Source organism: Ailuropoda melanoleuca, chromosome 18 (genome assembly GCF_002007445.2).
Source record: "Ailuropoda melanoleuca isolate Jingjing chromosome 18, ASM200744v2, whole genome shotgun sequence".
NCBI classification, from domain to species: domain Eukaryota; kingdom Metazoa; phylum Chordata; class Mammalia; order Carnivora; family Ursidae; genus Ailuropoda; species Ailuropoda melanoleuca.
In genome coordinates, this window is record NC_048235.1 from 23693334 (window position 1) to 23715144 (window position 21811).

At 36.5% G+C, this 21811-nt stretch overlaps 1 protein-coding gene across 2 annotated transcripts in view; it reads left to right on the forward strand.

Annotated features, from left to right (window-relative positions):
- The window catches only part of ERI1 (exoribonuclease 1), a 37012-nt gene extending 17194 nt beyond the window's left edge, over positions 1 to 19818 (forward strand). Inside the window, exons 3-6 of one of the 2 annotated variants that reach the window (XM_019809837.2) lie at positions 2107 to 2190; positions 3523 to 3632; positions 5699 to 5813; positions 15672 to 19818. In XM_019809837.2, the coding sequence (XP_019665396.1) occupies positions 2107 to 2190; positions 3523 to 3632; positions 5699 to 5813; positions 15672 to 15914 (552 nt within the window). In that variant the 3' untranslated portion in view covers positions 15915 to 19818. The remainder of the gene's footprint in view (positions 1 to 2106; positions 2191 to 3522; positions 3633 to 5698; positions 5814 to 15671) is intronic. The other variant, XM_002929162.4, reaches the window with a different exon arrangement.
- Positions 19819 to 21811: the final 1993 nt, after the last annotated feature.

Here is a 21811-nt window from a genome sequence, read left to right on the forward strand (position 1 = left end):
GCTAGCCTCTTATTACCTCTGATTATGCCATATTGACCTGCTTGCTATTTTTCCAAAATGCCAGGCATGGTCTACCCCTTCATCTTCCAGGGCTTTAGTTCTAATTCCTTTCCTCCAGAGGTCTTGCTGCTAATTCCTCCCTCCCTCCCTTCCTTAGTTCTCACCTTCTGCATAAAGGTGATGGATGACCTATTTAATAGTGTAGCTGAACCCCCCTTTTTTCTTTTTTTTTTTTTAAAGATTTTATTTATTTATTTGACAGAGATAGAGACAGCCAGCAAGAGAGGGAACACAAGCAGGGGGAGTGGGAGAGGAAGAAGCAGGCTCCTAGCAGAGGAGCCTGATATGGGGCTCGATCCCAGAACGCTGGGATCACGCCCTGGGCCGAAGGCAGATGCTTAACGACTGCGCCACCCAGGCGCCCCAGCTTTACTGTTTAATAACCCTTATCACCTGTTAACTTACTATGGATTACTTAAGTGATAGCTAAATATTTGGTCAACAAGTGCATAGTTCTTCTCTATAGCATCATTCTGATAAAAGTGTTAAGTAGTGAATAAAGTTTTATTAATAGTATGTTTGATATTACCTGCCTGTTTTGGTAAGGGAAGTTGCAGCATATTTTTGAAAGATTTTCATTGAAAGTTATAAAAATATTGATGTTTAAAAGGATAAAGTCTTCATTTATCTGAAATTCAATTAAGTGGAATTTTTCCTTCTGCAGTGTGTCTGGTAAGTAAAGAGCATCTAACTTTTGAAGTGCAAACATTTTTTGCTGTTCTTTAATTTTGCTCTTTTACAATAATAACCTTTATAACTCATTGACTTAATACACTAGTGTGAAGAAAGAATTTATTCTTAGAAAATAAAACATTTACTTTTCTTAATTTTTGAATCTTCTGTCACAAAAAATACTCTTTGTCTTTTTCTCTGTATCTACCTGGTATTAATGATTGCTGCCCTTAGGCTTTGAAATTGTCCTTAAGTTTTAACAAGTGACTTAGCATGTTTAGGGAGGCAGTATTAAAATAGAGAAAAAAGCACTTTGAGATCTGAGCTTGATGTTAACAGTACAGGCCTTATGAGTTCATAGAGTTGTGATTATAAGATGAGAAGACGAGTGTGACAGCTTCTTGAAGAGGTTAAAATGACTACAAAATATAATACTGTCACCCTTTACTACATCTCATGTAATTCAATTTTGACTACTCAGAATTCAGTTTACTGGAATCAGTAGAAAAATAAGGATTAGTCAGGAGTAAATGATAGAGTAATAATCTAGAGCTAATTTATTATAACCAATGATTGGCATTTCTTCAAAGAGTTTATTATTATTTAAAAAGCTGTTAGTAACTTGAAGTTGAGGTTGCATTATTAAGCTTTATGGTTTCAAATATTACAAACAAAATTATCAGTGTTTTGCTCCTCAAGAAAATATTTGAGCTTTGATTTGAAGACTTGCTTTCAGATATTTGCTTCATCTTAAAAAAAATTTTTTTTGAGATTTATTTATTTTAGAGAGAGCGCACCTGTGTGCACACGCAAGTAGGGGAGGGGCAGAGGGAGAGAATCTCCAGCAGGCTCCATGTGCAGTGCAGAGCCCGATGTGGGGCTCAATCCCACGACCCATGAGATTCATGACCTGAGCCGAAATCACGAGTCAGTCGCTTAACAACTGAGCCACCCAGGCACCCTGTCTTAAAAAAATTTTTTTGAAGATATATTTATTAGAGAGAGAGCATGAGTGGGTGGAAGGGCAGAAGGAGAGAATCTCAAGCAAACTCGAAGCTGAGCAGGGAGCCCCACTTGGGGCTGGATCTCATGACCCGTGACATGAGATCACAACCTGAGCGGAAACCAAGAGTTGAACGCTTAACTGGCTGAGCCAGCCAGGCACCACTCTTCAAATTTTTAGACAATGAAACATAATTAAAATTAGAGGGCTTTGGGAGTAGAGAACTATCCTTAAATTTTTAAAATTCTAGACAGGGCTAAACCATGAGCACCTATAAAATTATAGTCTTCTGTGACTTAATGTTTCATGTATTTTGTGTCCTATATCTAAAGTCATAGAAAATACTTTAACTTGCTCTCCTTCCCTTGTAGGAAGATACATTCCAGCAGTATGTGAGACCAGAGATTAACACACAACTTTCTGATTTCTGCATCAACCTAACTGGAATTACTCAGGTTCTGATTCTGTGTTCCTTTCTCTAGAGTTTGAAAGAGATTCTGAAATTAGTTTTTATTTCATAATTTAAAAAATTATTGTAAACAAATTAATGTGGTACTTTCTTGGTAAATATTTTTCATATTATAATATTAAAAAGTAGAAAAGCAAATTTTATACCTTATAAAATCTTTCTTAGCCTTTCCTCTTAAGGACTTGTAATGATGAAAGTAAAGGTTTAATTTGTTTACATCATTAGTAAAGTAAGTGTTACCACGGTGGACTTGGAGAGGAAGTTTTGAAAGGTATCTGTTTATAACCTGACTTGATACATAGCTTAATAATTTTTTAGGTCTCTGATTTTTTATTGTATTCTAATTGCTCTTTGTTCATTAATTTGGTTCCTTTATTCATTTAGTCATTCACTCAACAAATATTTGAGTGCCTACTACAGTATTTGCCAGGGTACTGGGAATACAGATATGGTCAAGTCAATCTCCTCAGCTTACTCAGCTATTTATAATCAGGAGGACAGACAGACTAAACCAGTGGTGACAGTATGGTTAGAAGACTGACAAGTCAGTGTTTTATCTGGATATTATGGGCATTTTACGATAGAGGGAACGGAGAGCTGACCAGCGTCATACTTCCTCAAGTTAGTGAACTTGGGCTGAATCATGATAGGTCAATAGGCAGGAAAGAATGGGCATTTCAGGTGTGCAGGGCAGAACCGTAAGTAGTTCGGGATGCTTCAAGCGTGTATGGGCTGGGAAGAAAGTGGTTGAAAATAAAGCTAAAGTGGTAGGCAGAGGGAGCCACATCATGAAGAAGAGTCTGTGTGTCTTATCCTGAAAAGCTTGGAGAATGTTTGGAGGATTTTAAGTATGGAAGTGATGTGATGAACCAATTTAGGAAGATCATTCTGGCAGTGGTGTGTCATCTGTTGTGGAAAGATCTGAGCTTTGAGATAGGGAGACCATGTTAGAGGGCCATGGCTTTCAGCTGGGAGGAGATTTCCCTCTTCTCCACTCTGGAGAATTAGTAAGCCACTGGATTGAGGTCTAAAAAAAAAAAGAAAGAAAGAAAGAAACACCATGGATGACCTTAAATCTTAATTTTGGGAGGATTCTGTACTTCAGTTGAAAACATTCCTAATGCCTGGCTGTGAACAATTTTTAATTATCTTAAAAATGAAATGTTAGGTGGAGCTCAGCTAAGGAAATCATGTAGAGTTTAAAATATCATAGGTGAGACTTTTACTGTTCGTTTCCTTTTGACATTTGTGTCTGAGTATTTGCAGGACTACACGTAGCTACTCTTAATTTTTATAAATGTTACTTTTATATCCTCAGGATCAGGTAGACAGAGCTGATACCTTCCCTCAGGTACTTAAACAAGTAATTGACTGGATGAAATTGAAGGAATTAGGAACAAAGTATAAATACTGCATATTGACAGATGGGTGAGTATTTAGGAAAATTATTTTTTATCTACTTTTTTAAGATGAAAGATGTTCATATCCATTTAACTTTTACAATAACCACAAAAAAATATTTTCCGATAGTTCTGGGGTCTCCCACAAGAAACCATATTTTTCCTTTCACGTTCTTACTTATTTTTTTATTATGTTCAGCTGACCACTGTATCATTAGTTTTTGATGTAGTGTTCATCACATTCTTATTTCTACCTAAACTTTGTTTTGTTTTTTTCTACTTAAACTTTGCATCCTAAGGACCAAAAAAAGAGGAGGGAAAGAATGATAATAGTTTAATCCAGAGCTAGAGAACTAGAGAAAGATAATTAATATGTAAAACTAAAATGACTTTACTAAAGTCAGTTTTTATCATGACACTTCCTTGCTCGAAGAAGTTCAGACTCTTAGTCTTGCTTTCAAGTTTCTCTTATCTAACCTCACCCCACCTGTGTAGCCTGATCCACCTGCCATTCTGGTCCACTGTGTGCATGCTGGCCATGAATCACATGGTGTGTCCTTTCTCTGTGCACCTATTCATGCTTTCCTCTCTACTGGAAGGCTTTCTTCCTTTACTGCTTCTTTATTATTCAAAGCCGTTTTGTTTTACTCCACATACTACAACTCACACTGATTTTTTTTTTGGGAAAAAAAATGTCTTATAGTCTTTTATATATGTACCATTTGTGCTGCCATCTGACTGAGTATTCTGATATCTAAACTTTATTTATGTAAGACTTATTCGCAGGGAGATTAAAAATCCTTTCTGAATGAGAACTTCTGGTACTTGATAGTCTTCCATAGTGCTTCCTAAAGTCTGAACTCAGAATGTGTGCTCAAAAGTGTTCGTTAGTTGGAAAGCTTAGAGGGAAGATTAGAAGGATTGAAACAAGGATTACAGGCATTGTGCCAAGGCAGCTCCTATACCATAATGCTATTAAGGTTGAAGAAGGAAGTCCTAATCAACTTGTCTTTCAAACTATGGACAGATTGTACACTAAAACTGAGATGTCACTTACCTAAAGGGTTTTTTAGTGACCCTTACATAGGAAAAAAGCGTTGAGTGTAGTCACATTATAATTGTGTTTAAAAATAGAAATTTTGGAAAATGTTGGTTGACCTATTTAGAAACCTATCAATTTTAAACCTGAATGAGCAGTGTTCCTGCTAAAGTATGTAGGTGTTTCTGTCATAACACAGTATGTGTGATTCTGTAAAAGCCTCACGTTCTGAGACATCGCTCGTACCTCCAGAAATAATTTGGGCAGCTCAGGCAGGGAGCTCCGAGTTAGTGGAAGTTGCCTCAGAGGATATTATAAATGCATGGAAACAGTAGGATCCTGGGGACAAGCACTCGTTTTTAATTTTTTTTTAAATATACTTGAAAGTACTCCTGTTGGCAGTACAGCAGCTGAATTGAGAGCTTTTTTCTTTCCTGCTGAAGGTTATAATTTGTATGGCTGTTGTATTACCTCCCTTTCCCTAGGAAAAACCATGTATGAAACAACACGATTTCCTTATTACACAATCAGTATGTTCCTACTTAACTACGTAAGTTGATTAGTGTTATAGAAACATGCTATAACAGAACAAATTGTGTTCTCACCACTTAATAACAACTACTTTCGTCTTTCAAATATTTTGTTCATTTGCTTTTTCGTTTTAGTTTGTTTCAAAGTACACCCTCAAAGAACTTCCTAATGCGATTAACCTGGCCTTAAAAGTAAGCTTAGCAGAGTTATTTTGGGATTATGAAAAGATAATTAACAAGATAGAGGTCCACCCAAGTAATCAGAACCATGAACGTGATCATGATTAGCCCAGTAAGATTTTTTTATGAAAAAATTTGATATACCTGATTTCTACTTTTCTTTGTTGTTTATTTTTGAAATAGTATTTTGGAGGAAGGTTAATTTTCCAAGCTTGATGATATGTGTGAATATCAGAAAAAAAGGTGACACGTAAATAAAAAACAAATAGAATGACTTAAAATACTAGTAAGAATAGTATAGCATTTATTTTATCATTTTTCCACCCCTGTTTTTGATTTTACAAGTTCGTGGGATATGAGTAAGTTCCTGAACATTCAGTGCCGGCTAAGCAGGCTCAAATATCCTCCTTTTGCTAAAAAGTGGATCAATATTCGAAAGTCGTATGGAAACTTTTACAAGGTAAAATTTCTGTTTTATTGTGCTCTTAACGATAAATTTATTACATTTTGCATGTATGTTAAGTTGTGATTTACTAGGTGCTTTTCACAGGAAAAGGCTCTATACTTTAGTTTTAAGTTTTTACAATCCAAACAGGATGATCATATGAGTTTAGAAAGTTGAGCTGTTTTTTTTTTTTTTTTTCCAATCTGTTACCATTATTTGAATAGGTTAGCTGTAAATACATGATCTTCAGGGAGCGGTTTGAAACTGTGTGGGTGTTCAGTATGTGAATCGTTTGTGGAATAAATGCTCCCCACTGAATTTTAATTTTATCAAAGTTAATACATATGTGTAGTGTAAATTTTTAAAGTAGTACTACAAGGCTTATGAAAAATGGCATTCATCCACTACGGCCCTCATCAGTACTGGCTCTTTTTCTCCTTACTCCTCTTATTCTCCTGAGGCAAACACTTCCAGCTGTTTGTAGATATTTCTTACCTTCATAGTTTATTTACCTTCATAGTTCTAAATGATATGCTTATCCTATTTCTTGAATTTTCAGTTTGAGATATGTATGGAGTTCCTGCCATGGAAGATGAAGATTTAGCTCTATGAAAAAGCCACCATACCTGCATGTCCTTCCCCTCTGCGTGTCTTCTTCATTAGTTACATTATCTTTATAATCAAATCATCATTCAGTGCTTATGTACCTGTAGCAGCGGAGGGTGTTCACACCTTCTCCCCAGATTTTACAGGTGCCTTCAGTTGTTTTCTTATCCTTTACTTTCCATTCAAACTGTAAATCATTCTCAGGATTCAGAACACTCAGTGGTGAGTTTTCTTCCTTTCTTCCTTTCTTTTCGTTTCCTTTCTCCTTTCCTTTCCTTTCCTTTTTTCCTTGGAGACTACCTTCCTGCAGCCTTTAGTCCTGTTCTAGTCTGAACTATTTGTTCTTCAGGCTTCTTCTAAAATCATCCTAGGAGATTCTTTTCTTGCTTCTCTATCATGTGTTAGACTTTTTGTCATTTTCTTTCTTCCTTTACAACCTCATTTTGGTGAAGCAAATCCTAAAGTAGTTTTGTGAGAAAAAGTTCTTTCCCTTAACTCTTTTTGTAGTTTTAACATTTTTTAAAGCTGAGAAATGTACATAAAGAAAAGTGGAGTTTGATTATTTTAAAGTGAAATCCCTTGTACCTTCCACTCAACTGCTTTCTTTTCTCCCAGAGGGCCCCCCAAATAGTTCATACTTTCATGGAAATCATTTTTTTGTTTTTCTTTATAGCTTTAATATTTATGTGTATATCCTTTTACCATATAGTTTACTTTTCCCTCTTTTTGAACATGGTATAATTAGCATCATACTGGCTGAATTGTTCATTTTGCTTTTTTCCTCAGGATTGTGTTTGAGATTCATTGATGTTATGTATGTAGCTGTAGTTAGTTTATTTTATTGCTGTGGAAAATTTCATTGTGTGAATATATAGGAGTTTGTTTGTCTGTCCTACTTTGGCCATTTTGGTAGCTTTTAGGAACAGTGGTGCTATAAACATTCTTGCACATGTCTTCTGGTGCCTTTGTGCACTCATTTCTCCAGGGTATAAACCAAGTAGAATTGCTGGTTTATAGGATATGTGCATCATTGACGTTAGGTGATGCAAAAATAGTTTTCCGAGGGGGGTGTACCAATTTGCACTCTCCCCAGAAGAGTGGGTGAATTTGTAATTGCTCCACGTCTTTGCCAGCATCTGGTATTGCCAGACAGTTTAAATGTTTATAAATCTGGTGGACGTGGGTTGCCATCTCCTTAAGATTCTGATTTGCATTTGCCTAATTACTCATGAGGTGGAGCTTGAGCTTGTTTTTCTATGGTTATTAGCAATTCGAATTTATTTTGTGAAGTCCCTGTTTAAATCTTCCCATTTTAAAAAATTGGGTGATCTGTCCTTTTGTAATTGTAGATTACAATTTGTGATTGTTTATAGATATTTATCTTGGATACTAGTCCTTTGATTATATTTGGTAAATATTTTTTTCCTTTTTTGTGAACGTATCGAACTTTTCACTTATTTTGTGATTTTTCAAAAAAAAACTTGTTATGGAAAATTACAAATATGTACAAAAGTTGACAGGTGTGATGAACCCTCATGACCCAGTTTTAACAGGTATAAGCTCATAGCCAACCTTGTTTCCTCTGTATCTCTACCCACTTTCCCCTTTCCTTACTCTTTTGAAGCAGATCTCAAACGTTATTTCATTTGATCTATAAACATTTCATTGCTCCAAAAAATAAGGAACTGTTTAAAAAACATAACCATCATACCATTGTCACGCTTAGAAAAAAATCAACAGTAATTCTTTAATATCATCAAATGTCATAGTTTTCTTTTTTAAATTTTTATTATTTTTTTTATTTTAATGTTTTTCTATTGTATTATGTTAGTCACCATACAGTACATCCCCGGATTCCGATGCAAATTTCGATGCTTCATTATTGCGTTTAACACCCAGTGCACCATGCAATACGTGCCCTCCTTACTACCCATCACCAGTCTATCCCATTCCCCCACCCCCCTCCCCTCTGAGGCCCTCAGTTTGTTTCTCAGAGTCCATAGTCTCTCATGTTTCATTCCCCCTTCTGATTACCCCCCTTTCTTTATCCCTTTCTTCCCCTACCGATCTTCCTAGTTCTTATGTTCCATAGATGAGAGAAATCATATGATAATTGTCTTTCTCTGCTTGACTTATTTCACTTAGCATTATCTCCTCCAGTGCCGTCCATGTTGCAGCAAATGTTGAGAATTTGTTCTTTCTGATAGCTGAGTAATATTCCATTGTATATATGGACCACAACTACTTAATCCAGTCATCTGTTGAAGGGCATCTTGGTTCTTTCTTTTTAAATTTTTGGTTAATTTTTAAAATTGAAGTATAGTTGACATTTATTAGTTTCAGGCATACGACATAGTGATTGGACAGTTCTGTACATTATGCCGTGCTCACCATCATATGTGTTACCATCTGCTAGCATACACCGTTACTACAGTATTATTGACTGTATCCTTGGGCTGTACATTTCATCCCCATGACTTTTTTTTATTACTGGGAGTTTATACCTCTTAATCCCCTTCACCTCTTTTTTTTTTTTTCCTTTTACCTTTTGTGTTTTGAATCAGGATCAGAATAAGATCCACACACTTACAGTTCATTGACGTGTCTCTTAAGTTTTTTAATCTCTAAATTCCTTTTCCACCTCCTTTTTCTCTCTAATGATTTATTATTATTATTTTTTAAAGAAATGGAGCCGTTTTGGGACACCTGGGTGGCTCAATTGGTTAGGTGTCTGCCTTGTGCTGGGGTTGTGATCCCAAGGTCCTGGGATCAAGTCCCACATCACATCAGGCTCCTTGCTCAGTGGGGAGCCCGCTTCTCCCTCTTCCTGCTACTCCCCCTGCTTGTGCCATCTCTCTCTCTCTTTGACAAATAATTAAGATCTTAAAAAAAATAAAAGAAAGAAAGACATGGAGCCATTTTTCCATTTTCCCACTGTCTGGATTTTGCTAATTGTGTCCTGTGATATTAATTCAAATGTGCCTCTATCCTCTGTGTTTCATATAAATTTGTAGGGGCTCAGTCATCTTTAGGTTTGCTTTTTTTTTTTTTTTTTTTTTTTTTTTTTTTTTTTTTTGGTATACCTCCCAGGCGACAATGCATTCTTATGTTAGCGTGTCTTTCTCAAACCTTTAACTCTATTTAGTCTAAGGATAATTATTAATAATTAGTGAAGCCATAAAATAATTTTCAAGTCTGTATAAAAACATCCACAGCTCACAATACATTAGAGTGTTCAGAAAGTTGTAGATATAGTAAGGCATTAACATTGCCAGCGCTCTTTTGAGTAGAGAATAGTATTTTTTTGTGGATCTGTTTATGTTGACCAATTTATTAGGGTGCTCTTTTCTTTTTTTCTGATACTAACAATGTATAGTCTTTGGCATGTACAAAGTATTCTGTTCTCCTTTTTAAAACTGAAAATGACTTTTTACCCAACCTTTCTTAGGAGTGGAAATAGATCATTAAATTTGAAAGTATCTCTTTCCTTCTCACACGTTTAAGAAACTTAGAGGGATGGGGCGCCTGGGTGGCACAGTGGTTAAACGTCTGCCTTCGGCTCAGGGCATGATCCGGCATTATGGGATCGAGCCCCACATCAGGCTCCTCTGCTATGAGCCTGCTTCTTCCTCTCCCACTCCCCCTGCTTGTGTTCCCTCTCTCGCTGGCTGTCTCTATCTCTGTCGAATAAATAAAATCTTTAAAAAAAAAAATAAGAAAGAAACTTAGAGGGCAAGCATAATACTTCTCTGTTTAATAGCTGGCTTAAAGTGGGTTGGATTTTTCTGTAAGTAGGCTGAAACATTATGAATAAAAATATAGATTACAGACAATTTTATACTAGATTTTAGAAAATGAACTTATCTATGTGTGGCATGATCATACTCAAATGTAGTTTCAGAATTTACAAAATTATACAAACATGTTTGTTTCTTCAGTAGTTCTGTGTATGCATTAAAATGTCATTTTTGGGGGCGCCTGGGTGGCTCAGTCGTTAAGCATCTGCCTTCAGCTCAGGGTGTGATCCCGGCGTTCTGGGCCCACTCCCCCTGCTTATGTTCCCACTCTCGCTTGTTGGCTCTCTCTCTGTGTCAAATAAATAAATAAAAATCTTAAAAAAAAAAAGAAATGTCATTTTTGAAGTTAAAGTAGAATGAAATACACTTTGGGAAGGCAAAAGCTGTGTTTGTTTTTGTTCTTTTGTTTTTGTCTTTTTTTTTTTTCCTGTACAAATACTCAGTTCTGGGTTGGATTTGAGATAAGTTTTCATGGATTTCGTTTTCAACTGAAATTAGACAACTTCTGCCCTTGCTCTTCATCTTGTTAAATAAGACGAGGCTTACTCGCACATATAAAAAGGTTGAAAGCTGCAGCAAAATGTTCATTGCTTTTCTATGAATGACTGGACCGTCTTCTTTTGCAGAAATCCACAACTATTCTAAAGGCATATCAGTAAATCTCATCTCTAGAGTATGATCAGATTGTACATTACAAAGCTCTTTTCAGAGTCAGGTTATGTGGCTGAGCAGGAGAGTCTGAGAAAGGGTTTTTTATACCTACTCGTACTCTGGTGTTCGAAGGGAAGAAAAATACTGTCTAATTTTCTACAGTTTTTCCAAATGGCTTTCAGTAGGTCTTGAGACTTGCAAACAGCTTTTCTCACTGTCAAGCCCAAGCAAAAGTGTGAACATTTAAGATTTTTTTTTTTTGCAATATGATTTTTCCAAAGACTCAATTTTCTTCAAAATCCAAGAATCTTGTCACTGGAAGCTAAATGTTTTATCCAGGGCCTTACAGAGATTTCTTGAATTGGTTTATGTAATGAAAATGTCTAGGCTAGTTTTTGTAGCTCTTCTTAAAACCATTCAGCAAATTTTGGCCTACTATTTTCCTACCATTCGCTTTTCAAGTCAGTCATCTTGCTGAGAACTTTTCCTTGCCAGGCCAGAGGAAGTGTGAGGTTTATGCATTCTTCATCCAGGTTTTCACACAGCTATTAAATTTTAGACATGATTGAATTGGCCTTTGTTTAATAGAGTCAGTCATTTTTCTGGCACTATCCAGGACTTTTCATATTATCTCTCTCTCTCATATAGTAAAATATACATAACAAAATTTACCATCTTAACCATTAAGTACACAGTTTAGTGTCAACAAGAATATTCATACTGTCATGGAATCATTGCCACCATTCAGTTCCAGAACATTTTTATCTTCCAAAATTGAAACTATACCTTTTAAAGAGTGGCTCTCTATTTCCCCTTTCTTTGGCCCCTAGTAACCACCATTCTGCTTTCTGTCTCTGAATTGTACCACTCTAGGTATCTCATATAACTGGAGTCATACAGTATTTGTCCTTTTGTTACTGGCATATTTCACTTAGCATAATGTCTTCAAGATTCATACATGTTATAGCATGTGTCAGAATTTCCTTCCTCTGTAAAGCTAAATAATTCCATTATTTGAGAAGTTCCTTACTTTTGAACGTGAAAAAAGTATTTCATTACATTTATATCACATTTTGTTTATCCATTCATCTGTTGGTAGACACTTGGGTTGCTTCCACCCTTTGGCTGTTGTGAATGATGCTCCAGTGAATGTGGATGTAAAAATAACTGAGTCCCTGCTTTCAGTTCTTTCGGTATATACCCAGAAGTGGAATTGGATCATACAGTAATTCTGCATTTAATTTTTGGAGGATTTTCACATTATAGCAGTGGCACCATTTTACGTTCTCACCAGTAATGCACAAGGGTTCCAGTTCTCTATCCTTGCCAAAGCTTATTTTCCATTTTCTTGCCTTTTTTTAAAATAGTCGGTATGGGGGCGCCTGGGTGGCACAGCGGTTAAGCGTCTGCCTTCGGCTCAGGGCGTGATCCCAGCATTATGGGATCGAGCCCCACATCAGGCTCCTCTGCTATGAGCCTGCTTCTTCCTCTCCCACTCCCCCTGCTTGTGTTCCCTCTCTCACTGGCTGTCTCTATCTCTGTCAAATAAATAAAATCTTTAAAAAAAATAAAATAAAATAAAATAAAATAGTGGGTATGAAGTGGTATCTCATTGTGGTATTGATTTGTACTTCCAGAATGATTAGTAATGTTGAGCAGCTTTTTGTGTGCTTATTGGTCAGTTGTATGTATTTGGAGATATGTCTGTTCAAGTCCTTTGCCCATTTTGAAATCAAGTAGGTTTTTTTTTTTATTGTTGAGTTTTAGGAATTCTTTTTTTTTTTTTTTAATTTTATTTATTAGAGAGAGCACGAGCAGGAGGGAGGCGTAGAGGGAGAGGGAGAAGCAGACTCCTTGTTGAGCAGGGAGCCCAATGCAGGACTCAATCCCAGGGACCTAGGATCATGACCTGAACCAAAGGAAGATGCTTAACTGACTGAGCTATTCAGGGACTCAGGAATTCTTTATATATTCTGGATACTAATCCTTTTTCAGATCTATGATTTCCAGATATTTTCTTCCATTCCATGGGCTGCTTTTCTCTGTTGATAGTGTACCCATTGATATACAAAAGTTTTAAACTTTTATGAAGTTCAGTTTATCTAGTTTTTCTTTTGTTGCCTCTGCTTTTGGTGTTGTATCCAAGAAACCATTGCCAAATCCAGTGCCATGAAACTTCTCCTTTAGGTTTTCTTCTAAGAATTTTATAGTTTTGAGTCTTAGGTTTAGGTCTTTGATCCATTTTGAGTTAATGTTTTATTAGTGATTGCTTTGAATTTATAGATCATATTGGGTATTATTGATAGCTGGATAATATTAAATTTTTCAATTTATGAACACAGATGTCTTCCCATTTATTTATGTTGTCTTTAATTTCTTTCAGCAACATTTTGTAGTTTTTGATGTACAAGCTTCACCTCTTTGGTTAAAAAAAAATTTTTTTTTTTGCTAGTGAAATAAAATTGTTTTCTTAATTTCCTTTTTGAATTCTTCATTGTTTGTGTATAGAAATGCACCTGATTTTTGTGTGTTGACTTCGTATCCTGTGACTTTGCTGTCTTATTAATTCTGACAGTTTTTTAGTGGAATCATTAGGTCTTTGTGCATATAAGATCATGACATCTGCAAACAAAGATTGCTTTACTTCTTCCTTTCCAATTCAGATCCCTTTTATTTTTTTTCATGCCTACTTGTTCTGGTTGGAATTTCTGATATTATTTTGAATGGAACTGGTGAAAGTGCGCATCCCTATCTTGTTCCTGATCTTAGAGGAAAAGCTTTCAGCCTTCTCACCGTTGAATATGATGTTCACTCTAAATTTTTTTATATATGACCTTTATTATTTTGAGGTAGTTTTCTTCTGTTCCTAGTTTGTTGAGTATTTTTCTCATGAAAGGGTATTTAATTTTGTCAGATGCCTTTTCTGCATCAGTTGAGGTCATCATGTGTTTTTTCCCTTCCATTTTGTTAATGTGGTTTGTTATATTGATTACTTTTGTATGTTAAACTATCCTTGCTTTCCAAGAATAAATCTCACTTAGTCATGGTGTATAATCCATTTAATATCCTAAATTTGGTTTGCTAGTATTGTTGAGAATTTTTTTTAATATTTTATTTATTTATTTGACAGAGACATAGCCAGCGAGAGAGGGAACACAAGCAGGGGGAGTGGGAGAGGAAGAAGCAGGCTCCCAGTGGAGGAGCCTGATGTGGGGCTCGATCCCAGGACTCTGGGATTGCACCCTGAGCCGAAGGCAGACGCTTAACAACCGAGCCACCCAGGCACGCCTGTTGAGGATTTTTGTATCAGTATTTATAAGGGATAATGCTCTAGTTTTATTCTAGTGTCTTTGGGCTTGATATCAGGATAATGCTAACCTCATCAAATGACTTAGGAAGTGTTCTTTCCTCTTCAGTGTTTTGCAAGATTTTGAAAAGGATTGGTGTTAAGACTTATTTAAATGTTTTGTAGAATTCACCATCAAAGTCATCAGGTCCTGGGCTTCTCTTTGTTGGGAGAGTTTTGATTAATAATTCCTTCCTTTTTACTTATTGTAGGTCTGTTCAGATTTTCTGTTTTCTTCATGATTCAGTCTTGGTAGGATGTGTGTGTCTAGGAATAGTTCATTTCACCTAAGTTGTTCCAACATGTTGGAAAAGTTACTTTTGCAAGCACATTTTTCTAGGTGATATTAAATGGAAGGAACAGAATGCATTGCAGTATTACAGTTTACGATAATGATGTTTATCATGGTGCTTTTATATCATTTGCTTTGTGATTTTCCCTATAACCCAGTGAGTAAGGATTATAACTATTAGTCTTATTTTTCAGATGAAGAAGCTGAGGCCCCAAGATGTCATAGCTATACAAACTACAGAATATAAAACTTCACATAAACAGAAGATAGAATAGTGGTTCTCAAAAGTGGAGGGGCATATTGAAATTTGGGCAGTGAGATTTTTACACTTATCAAATTGGAGCAGGTATTTAAATAGGTTGAAAAATACCTCATGATAATTTCTTTCATGCTGGATTTTCATTATCATTAGTCATAGAAAGGCTAGTTTTTTTTGGTGTATCTGTCTAAGGAGTCTGTCAAATAAAATAATACATCATAGTAAAATGCCGTGGAAAAGAATGTTTGGCTTAAAATGGTAGAGCTTTGCGGTGCCTGGGTGGCTTAGTTACGTGTCCGACTCTTGATCTCGGCTCAGGTCTTGATCTCAGGGTTGTGAGTTCAAGCCCCATGATAGGCTCCACGCTGGGTGGGAAGCCTACTTAAAAAAAAAAAAAAATGGTAGAGCTTCAACTTAGATGCCCAGAACAATACATTTCCTTTCATAAATGATTTGTCAAATTATAAAACTGCAAACTGTTTGGATGTCTTGAGTATTCTACCTGTTTATATGTATTTTCATTTTTGAGATAATTTTTTTAAAGCTCTGAAGGTTTGAGTTATTTATTTGCTTCATTTGACTAAGAGTAGTTGCCCTTTGCCTAACTTTAGTTATTATGGTTAATTTTCCTTTTCTTATTTTTCTTTTTTTTTTTTTTTTTTTTTTAAAGATTTTTTTTTTTTTTTTGACAGAGATAGAGACAGCCAGTGAGAGAGGAAACACAAGCAGGGGGAGTGGGAGAGGAAGAAGCAGGCTCATAGTGGGGAGCCTGATGTGGCTCGATCCCATAACGCTGGGATCACGCCCTGAGCCGAAGGCAGACGCTTAACCGCTGTGCCACCCAGGCGCCCCCCTTTTTCTTATTTTTCACAGTGACTTACAGACTACTAAAGAATTATTTACTAAGCTGTTTATTTTCCAGGTTCCTAGAAGCCAAACCAAATTGACAATAATGCTTGAAAAGCTAGGAATGGATTATGATGGGCGGCCTCACAGTGGTCTTGACGACTCTAAGAACATTGCCCGAATAGCAGTTCGAATGCTTCAAGATGGATGTGAACTCCGAATTAATGAGAAAATGCACGCAGGACAGCTTATGAGTGTGTCTTCTTCATTACCAGTAGAGGGCACTCCAGCTCCACAAATGCCACATTCTAGAAAATAACAGCATTTTTGCCCTTTGCCCATGGATCATTCACTCTAACTGGAGTTGCTACAAAGAGGTAGCAGATGAATACTTACTGAATTAGTCCTGTGGTGCAAAATTTAAGCAACTTAAACATTTACAATCTTACTACAGTTAAAGTTATATATAAATATGTGTGAACAGATTGTGTGGGGAGGGCATATTGAATTTTTTGTCACCAGCACTTTTGATATGAGCAGTATTTGTTACACAGTAACAGTTCCTGCTTAGAATTGACTTTTATAATTTAAAATGTCCAAGATGTGTCCCTCTTGGTTTTAAAATGCAAGGGCTTATTGGCGCTCCCCTTGAATGTCATATCTTATTGATGTTAAAATGTATAATGTATTTCTACATTAACATTAGATCAAGTCATTTCTTACAGTGAAGGAAAGATTGGAAGGCCTTATGTAGCCTTTGGGTTTTAAGAATGTCACAATCAAATCACAATATCAATCAAAATCCTTTTGATTTTTGAATTCTATGTGTGAAGTTCAGCTGTGCATGGTGAATTTCATAAAGTACCTGGTACACATATCTGCCTACATTTCTTTTCAGTTTGTAGTTGGAAGACTTGTGGTAGATTATAGGGTCTTGTTAAGAATTCAGTTACTGGTGAGGTTAATGGAAAGTCAGAAGAAAATACCATTTAGAGGAATATAAGGGCTGTAGCTCAAACTTTTTCACACATAAACATATCAGTGGGGTTTTTTGGACTTCATTTTTTGATTCCCCTCCCTCTTGTGACATTTATCTGCCCTAATTCTTAAATCTAAGAGACCATGCTTTGAAATAGACTAAAAATAAGGGTCACCACTTAATTTTGCATTATATTCAACATGATGAGTAAGGTTAATAAAGTCAAATAATGCTTTTTAACATGTCTTATGTTTTTATTACAAGTTGATTTTACATAGTGAGTGACCACTAAATGTTAAATAGTTAATTCTTAACTAATTCTAAAAACGAAAGTGGGTTTATGGAGTTGAAAAAGCAAAACTCTTACCTAGAAGCTGAAAATATTTTCTGAATTGAATTTCCCCCTATAGCTTTTCATGAACAATTTGTTTCTTTTACTTTCTATTAACAGTTGTGATGCTACTTTATTTTAATGAATTAAATGAATTTTATAGAGGCTTCTAACCCTGGTGCATAGGAAAAAAGAAGACATTTTTCTTGGTCTGAGAATTCTCTCCACAATGCTGTAGAAAGAATGAATTTTGCCTTTGAGCTGTAGTTGTAGAATAAGAATATAGACCTAATAAGTGGATAACAGGAGGCACAAGGGATTGCGATGCCCTTAGACAAACTGATACAGATTATAGTAAAACAAGGAAATCGAAATGTTTTACATTTATGCAGCAAACTTTGGGGGTGAAATGGATGTATGCTGAGATTTTTGTGAATCCTAAATAGCACCATATAACATATATATAAAGTAGGGTTGCGAGTGTCAAAGAATTACCTTTAAATCCTTACTGAGTTATGGGGCCAGGGTAGAGTAGGGGAGAACAACAAATCACTCTTGAGATGTGGGTGCTGGGAGGTCTACTGGCACGCTTTTTAGGTGCTTTTTTCCCACATAGCCACCTTAACCTTAGAATTCAAATTCATGTTACAGCAAAACCGTAATTATCTGTTGTCAGCTTCTACAGTTGCTCATCAGCAGCTGAAATTGCAGTGGGGAAATCTGAGAATGGCAAGGAAATATTGCCTCTTGTTTTGTTTGTTTGTTTTTAAGTCAGACTTCTAATTTCTGGGCCGATTTTTTTCTTTTTGCAAAATAACCCAAGTACTGACAAACTCCTGTTGTATTTCTTTTTAAGACCTTCAGCATTACAAGCTGTCAATATCCTTTTGACTCAGTCAGATATTTTATTTGGTGATGTTTTACTCTCATTTTTTAAAAACTATTGAGAAGTAACTGACAAATGTAAGTGTATATATTTAAAGTGTAAATGTGATGATTTGATGTACATTGTGAAACAATTACCAAGATCACATCACTTTATATAGTTAGCTGTGTGTGTGTGTGTGTGTGTGTGTGAGAGAGAATGCTTAAGGTCTTCTCTCAGCAGCTTTCAAGTATAAGATACCATGTTATTAACCATAGTCAGTACTGCTGTACATTATGTCCTCAGAACTTAACTCTTCTTATGACTGAAAATTTGTATCCTTTGACCTATATTACCCCATCTCTTCCATCCCCAGCCCTTGGCGACCACCATTCTGTTATATTTCTATGATATTAGCCTTTTTTTTTTAAAGATTCTGCATATAAGTGATACCATGCAGTATTTGTTTTTGTCCATCAGCCTTATTTCACTTACCTTTCCAGGTTCATTCACACTATTGCAAATGACAGTATTTCCTTTTTCTTTATGGCTGAATAATAATCCATTGTGTATGTACTGTTTGTATCAAGATATTTTTTGAGTTCTCTTGATTTCTTCTTTGACCCATTGGTTCCTCAGAAGTGTTTTGTTTAATTTCCACGTATTTGTGAACTTTTCCAGCTTTCCTCCTGTCATTGATTTGTAGTTTCATACCATTGTGGTCAGAAAGATAGTTGATGTGACTTCAGTCGTCTTGAATTTTTTGAGACTTGTTTTGTGACCTAACATATGATCTGTCCTGGAGAGTATTCTATGTGTGCTTGAGAAGAACGTGTATTCTGCTGCTATTGGTTGAAATATACTGTATATGTCTGTTAGGTCCATTTTGTTTAAAGTATCACACAAGTCTCTTATTTCCTTATTGATTTTCTGTCTGGATGATCTGTCCATTGTTAAAAGTGGGGTATTGAAATACTCTACCATTATTTTGCTGTCTATTTTTGGGTTTTTTGGGATCTGTTAATAATTAATATGCTTAGGTGCTCAGTATTGGGTACATAAATAATTGTTATATCCTTTTGATGAGTTGGCCCTCATTATTGTTATATAATAACCTTCTTTGTCTCTTGTTACAGCTTTTGAGTTAAAGTCTATTTTGTCCAGTGTAAGTATAGCTACTTCTCTTCTCTTTTGTTTTCCATTTGTATGGAATATCTTTTTCTATCCCTTCACTTTTAGCTTTAAGTGCCCTGAAAACTTAAGTGAGTCTCTTAATGGCAGCATATAGTTAGGTTTTGTTTTTGTATCTATTTAGCCACTCTGTGTCTTTTAATTAGAGAATTTAAACCATTTGCACTTAGAGTAATTATTTGTAGATAGGGACTTAGTATCTCCACTTTGTTAATTGCTTTCTGATTGTTTTGTAGTTCCTTTTTTCCTTTCTGTCTGTCTTTGTGAGTTGATGGTTTTTTTGTAGTGGTATGCTTTCTTTTTATCATTTGTGTATCTGTTATAGGCTTTGGCTTTGTGATTACCATGAAGCTTTCAAAGTATCTCTCATAGTTACAACAATCTTGTGTAAGCAAGTGACAACAACTGAACTCAAAAATTAAGCATTCCTTTAGCATTTCTTGTAAGGCAGGTCTAGTGGTGATAAATTCCCTCGGTGTTTTGGTTTGGGTTTTTTTTGTTTTGTTTTTTTTTTTTTTGTCTCGGAAAGTCTCTCTCTCCTTCATTTCTGAAGGACAGCTTTGCTAAGTAAACTATTCTTGGTTGACAGTTGACAGTTTTTTCTTTGAGCATTTAGAATGTATCATCCTGCACTCTCCTGGCCTGCAAAGTTTCTGTTGAGAAATCTGCTGGTATCAGACTTTTTTCTTCTGCTGCTTTCAAAATTCTCTTTTTCTTTGATTTTTGAGATTTTTTTATTATAATGTATCTCAGTAAAGATTTCTTTGGGTTGAATCTATTTGGGATCTTTGAGTTTCATGTACCTGGATGACCATATCTCCCCAGATTTGGGAGATTTTCAGCCATTATCTTTAAATAAATTTTCTATCTCTCTCTTTTTTCCCTCCTTCTGGGACTCCCATAAAGCAAATATTGTTTCAGTTGATGTCCCATAGTTCAAGTAAGCTTTCTTTACTCTTTTTTTAAAAAATATATTTATATGAATGACAGTTCTTTTAAAGGATTTATTTATTTAAGAGAGTGAGTGTGAGTGGGGGGAGGAACAGAGGGAGAGAGAGAATCTCAAGCAGACTCCCCACTGAGTGTGGAGCCCAACTCAGGGCTTGATCCTAAGGACCCTGGGATCATGACCTGAGCTGAAATCAAGAGTCAGCCACTTAACTGCCTGAGCCACCCAGGTACCTCTATGAATGATATTTTTAAAAGGTGTGTGTGAGGTGTACCATTTAAACCTAGTGAGGCAGGCGTCAACAATCCTACTTGCTGCATTGTGAAGCCACATTCAGTGGCTGAACCGGACATTCTGCTGTTTGCTAGGATTCAAATCTGTGTCCTCTTTTCCAAGTCTTAGGGCCTGTAAGAACATAAAAGTTCCAGTCCTTCAGTCCTGTGGGCCCAGAGCAGGAGTATCCAGTGGTTGCTGGGTGTGGACTGCCAAGAGAAGGGCAACCTGCACACAGTGAGATTGAAGGTGGAGAAGAGGGTCCCAGCCTTCCAAAGCCCTTGGTGCTCAGCTCTAGTAAAGGAGCTGAGGGGTGGGACAGTGAGACCCAAAGGAGAGAATCCCCAATGAGTCAGCTTTCTGCACCTTGTCCTTGTCCCCACCCAGCACAGTGCACACACCACTCTGCAGCCCAGACCAGCAGGCCCTTGTCCTTAGCTCGGGGGCCTAGAAGGGAGAATATCTGGCCCATGGTGGTCTGAGAAGTGTCAGAGCACTGTGCTCTGGGCTACCCACCCGGGTGCAGGGTCCCTAAGACGGCCAGTCCCCCGTGGGCAGTGCCATCTTCACTCAGGAGGAGGTGTAGGTTGCCTAAACCATGAACTCCAAGCATCTTCTCTCCCCAGCAGTGGTGGTCCTTGCTACCTTCCTCCCTGTGGGTGAGCCTGCCACACAGCCCATAGATTCTGCTACCATCCCTCCACTGGGCTGAGTCTGTGCTGTCCTCTCTCTTTTTTTTATTCTATTTTTTTTTATCCTCTGGATGATATCAAGAGATCTGTCTTCAGGTTCTCGTGTTTTTTTCTTCTGCCTTATTTGAGTCTGCTGTTGAAGTTCTCTATTGAATTTTTCATTTTATTCATTGTGTGGTAGTCTCCCCTTTGTCCATTGGGGATACCTCCAGTGAATACCTAAAACCACAGATAGTACCAAACCTTATATATACTATATTTTTTCTTATGCACACTTACATATGATATTTAATTTGTAAGTTAGACACAGTAAGAAATTAACAACAATCACTCATAATGAAGTAGAACGATTACAACAATATACTATAATAAAAGTTATACGAATGTGGTCCTTCTCAAAATATTGTACTGTACTCAAGTTTCTTCTTGTGATGATGCGAGATGATAAAATGCCTGCATGGTGAGATGAAGTGAGGCGAATGACGTAAGCACTGTGACGGTAGTGTTAAGCCACTGTTGGCTTTCCGACAGTATGTCAGAAGGAGGATCATCTGATTTGGGTGATCCTGAATCGTTGAGCCATGATAGTGTCAGTGGTTGGATGGCAGGAGCAGACGATGTTGATGGTTGGGGATCCTCCACAGTTGAAGGGTTTTTTTGCTGAAATCTTTCAGAAGAACATTATAATCAGAAATGGTTGTCTTTGTAACTCATCAAAGTATTGCTGTAGAAGTTGTGATCCTTTGGTGATCATATGGGTGACTTTAATGTGTTCCATCTGAGGATTGTATTCCATAATTTTGTCCTTCAATGTTTGTGCAATTCGATATATGCCAGCAAATTTGGGGAATGTCTACATTGATGGTTCTGCTTAAGTTTCTTTTTCATCTTCCTCTTCTCTACATGATTCAGGAAGTTCTTCTAAGTCCTCATTTG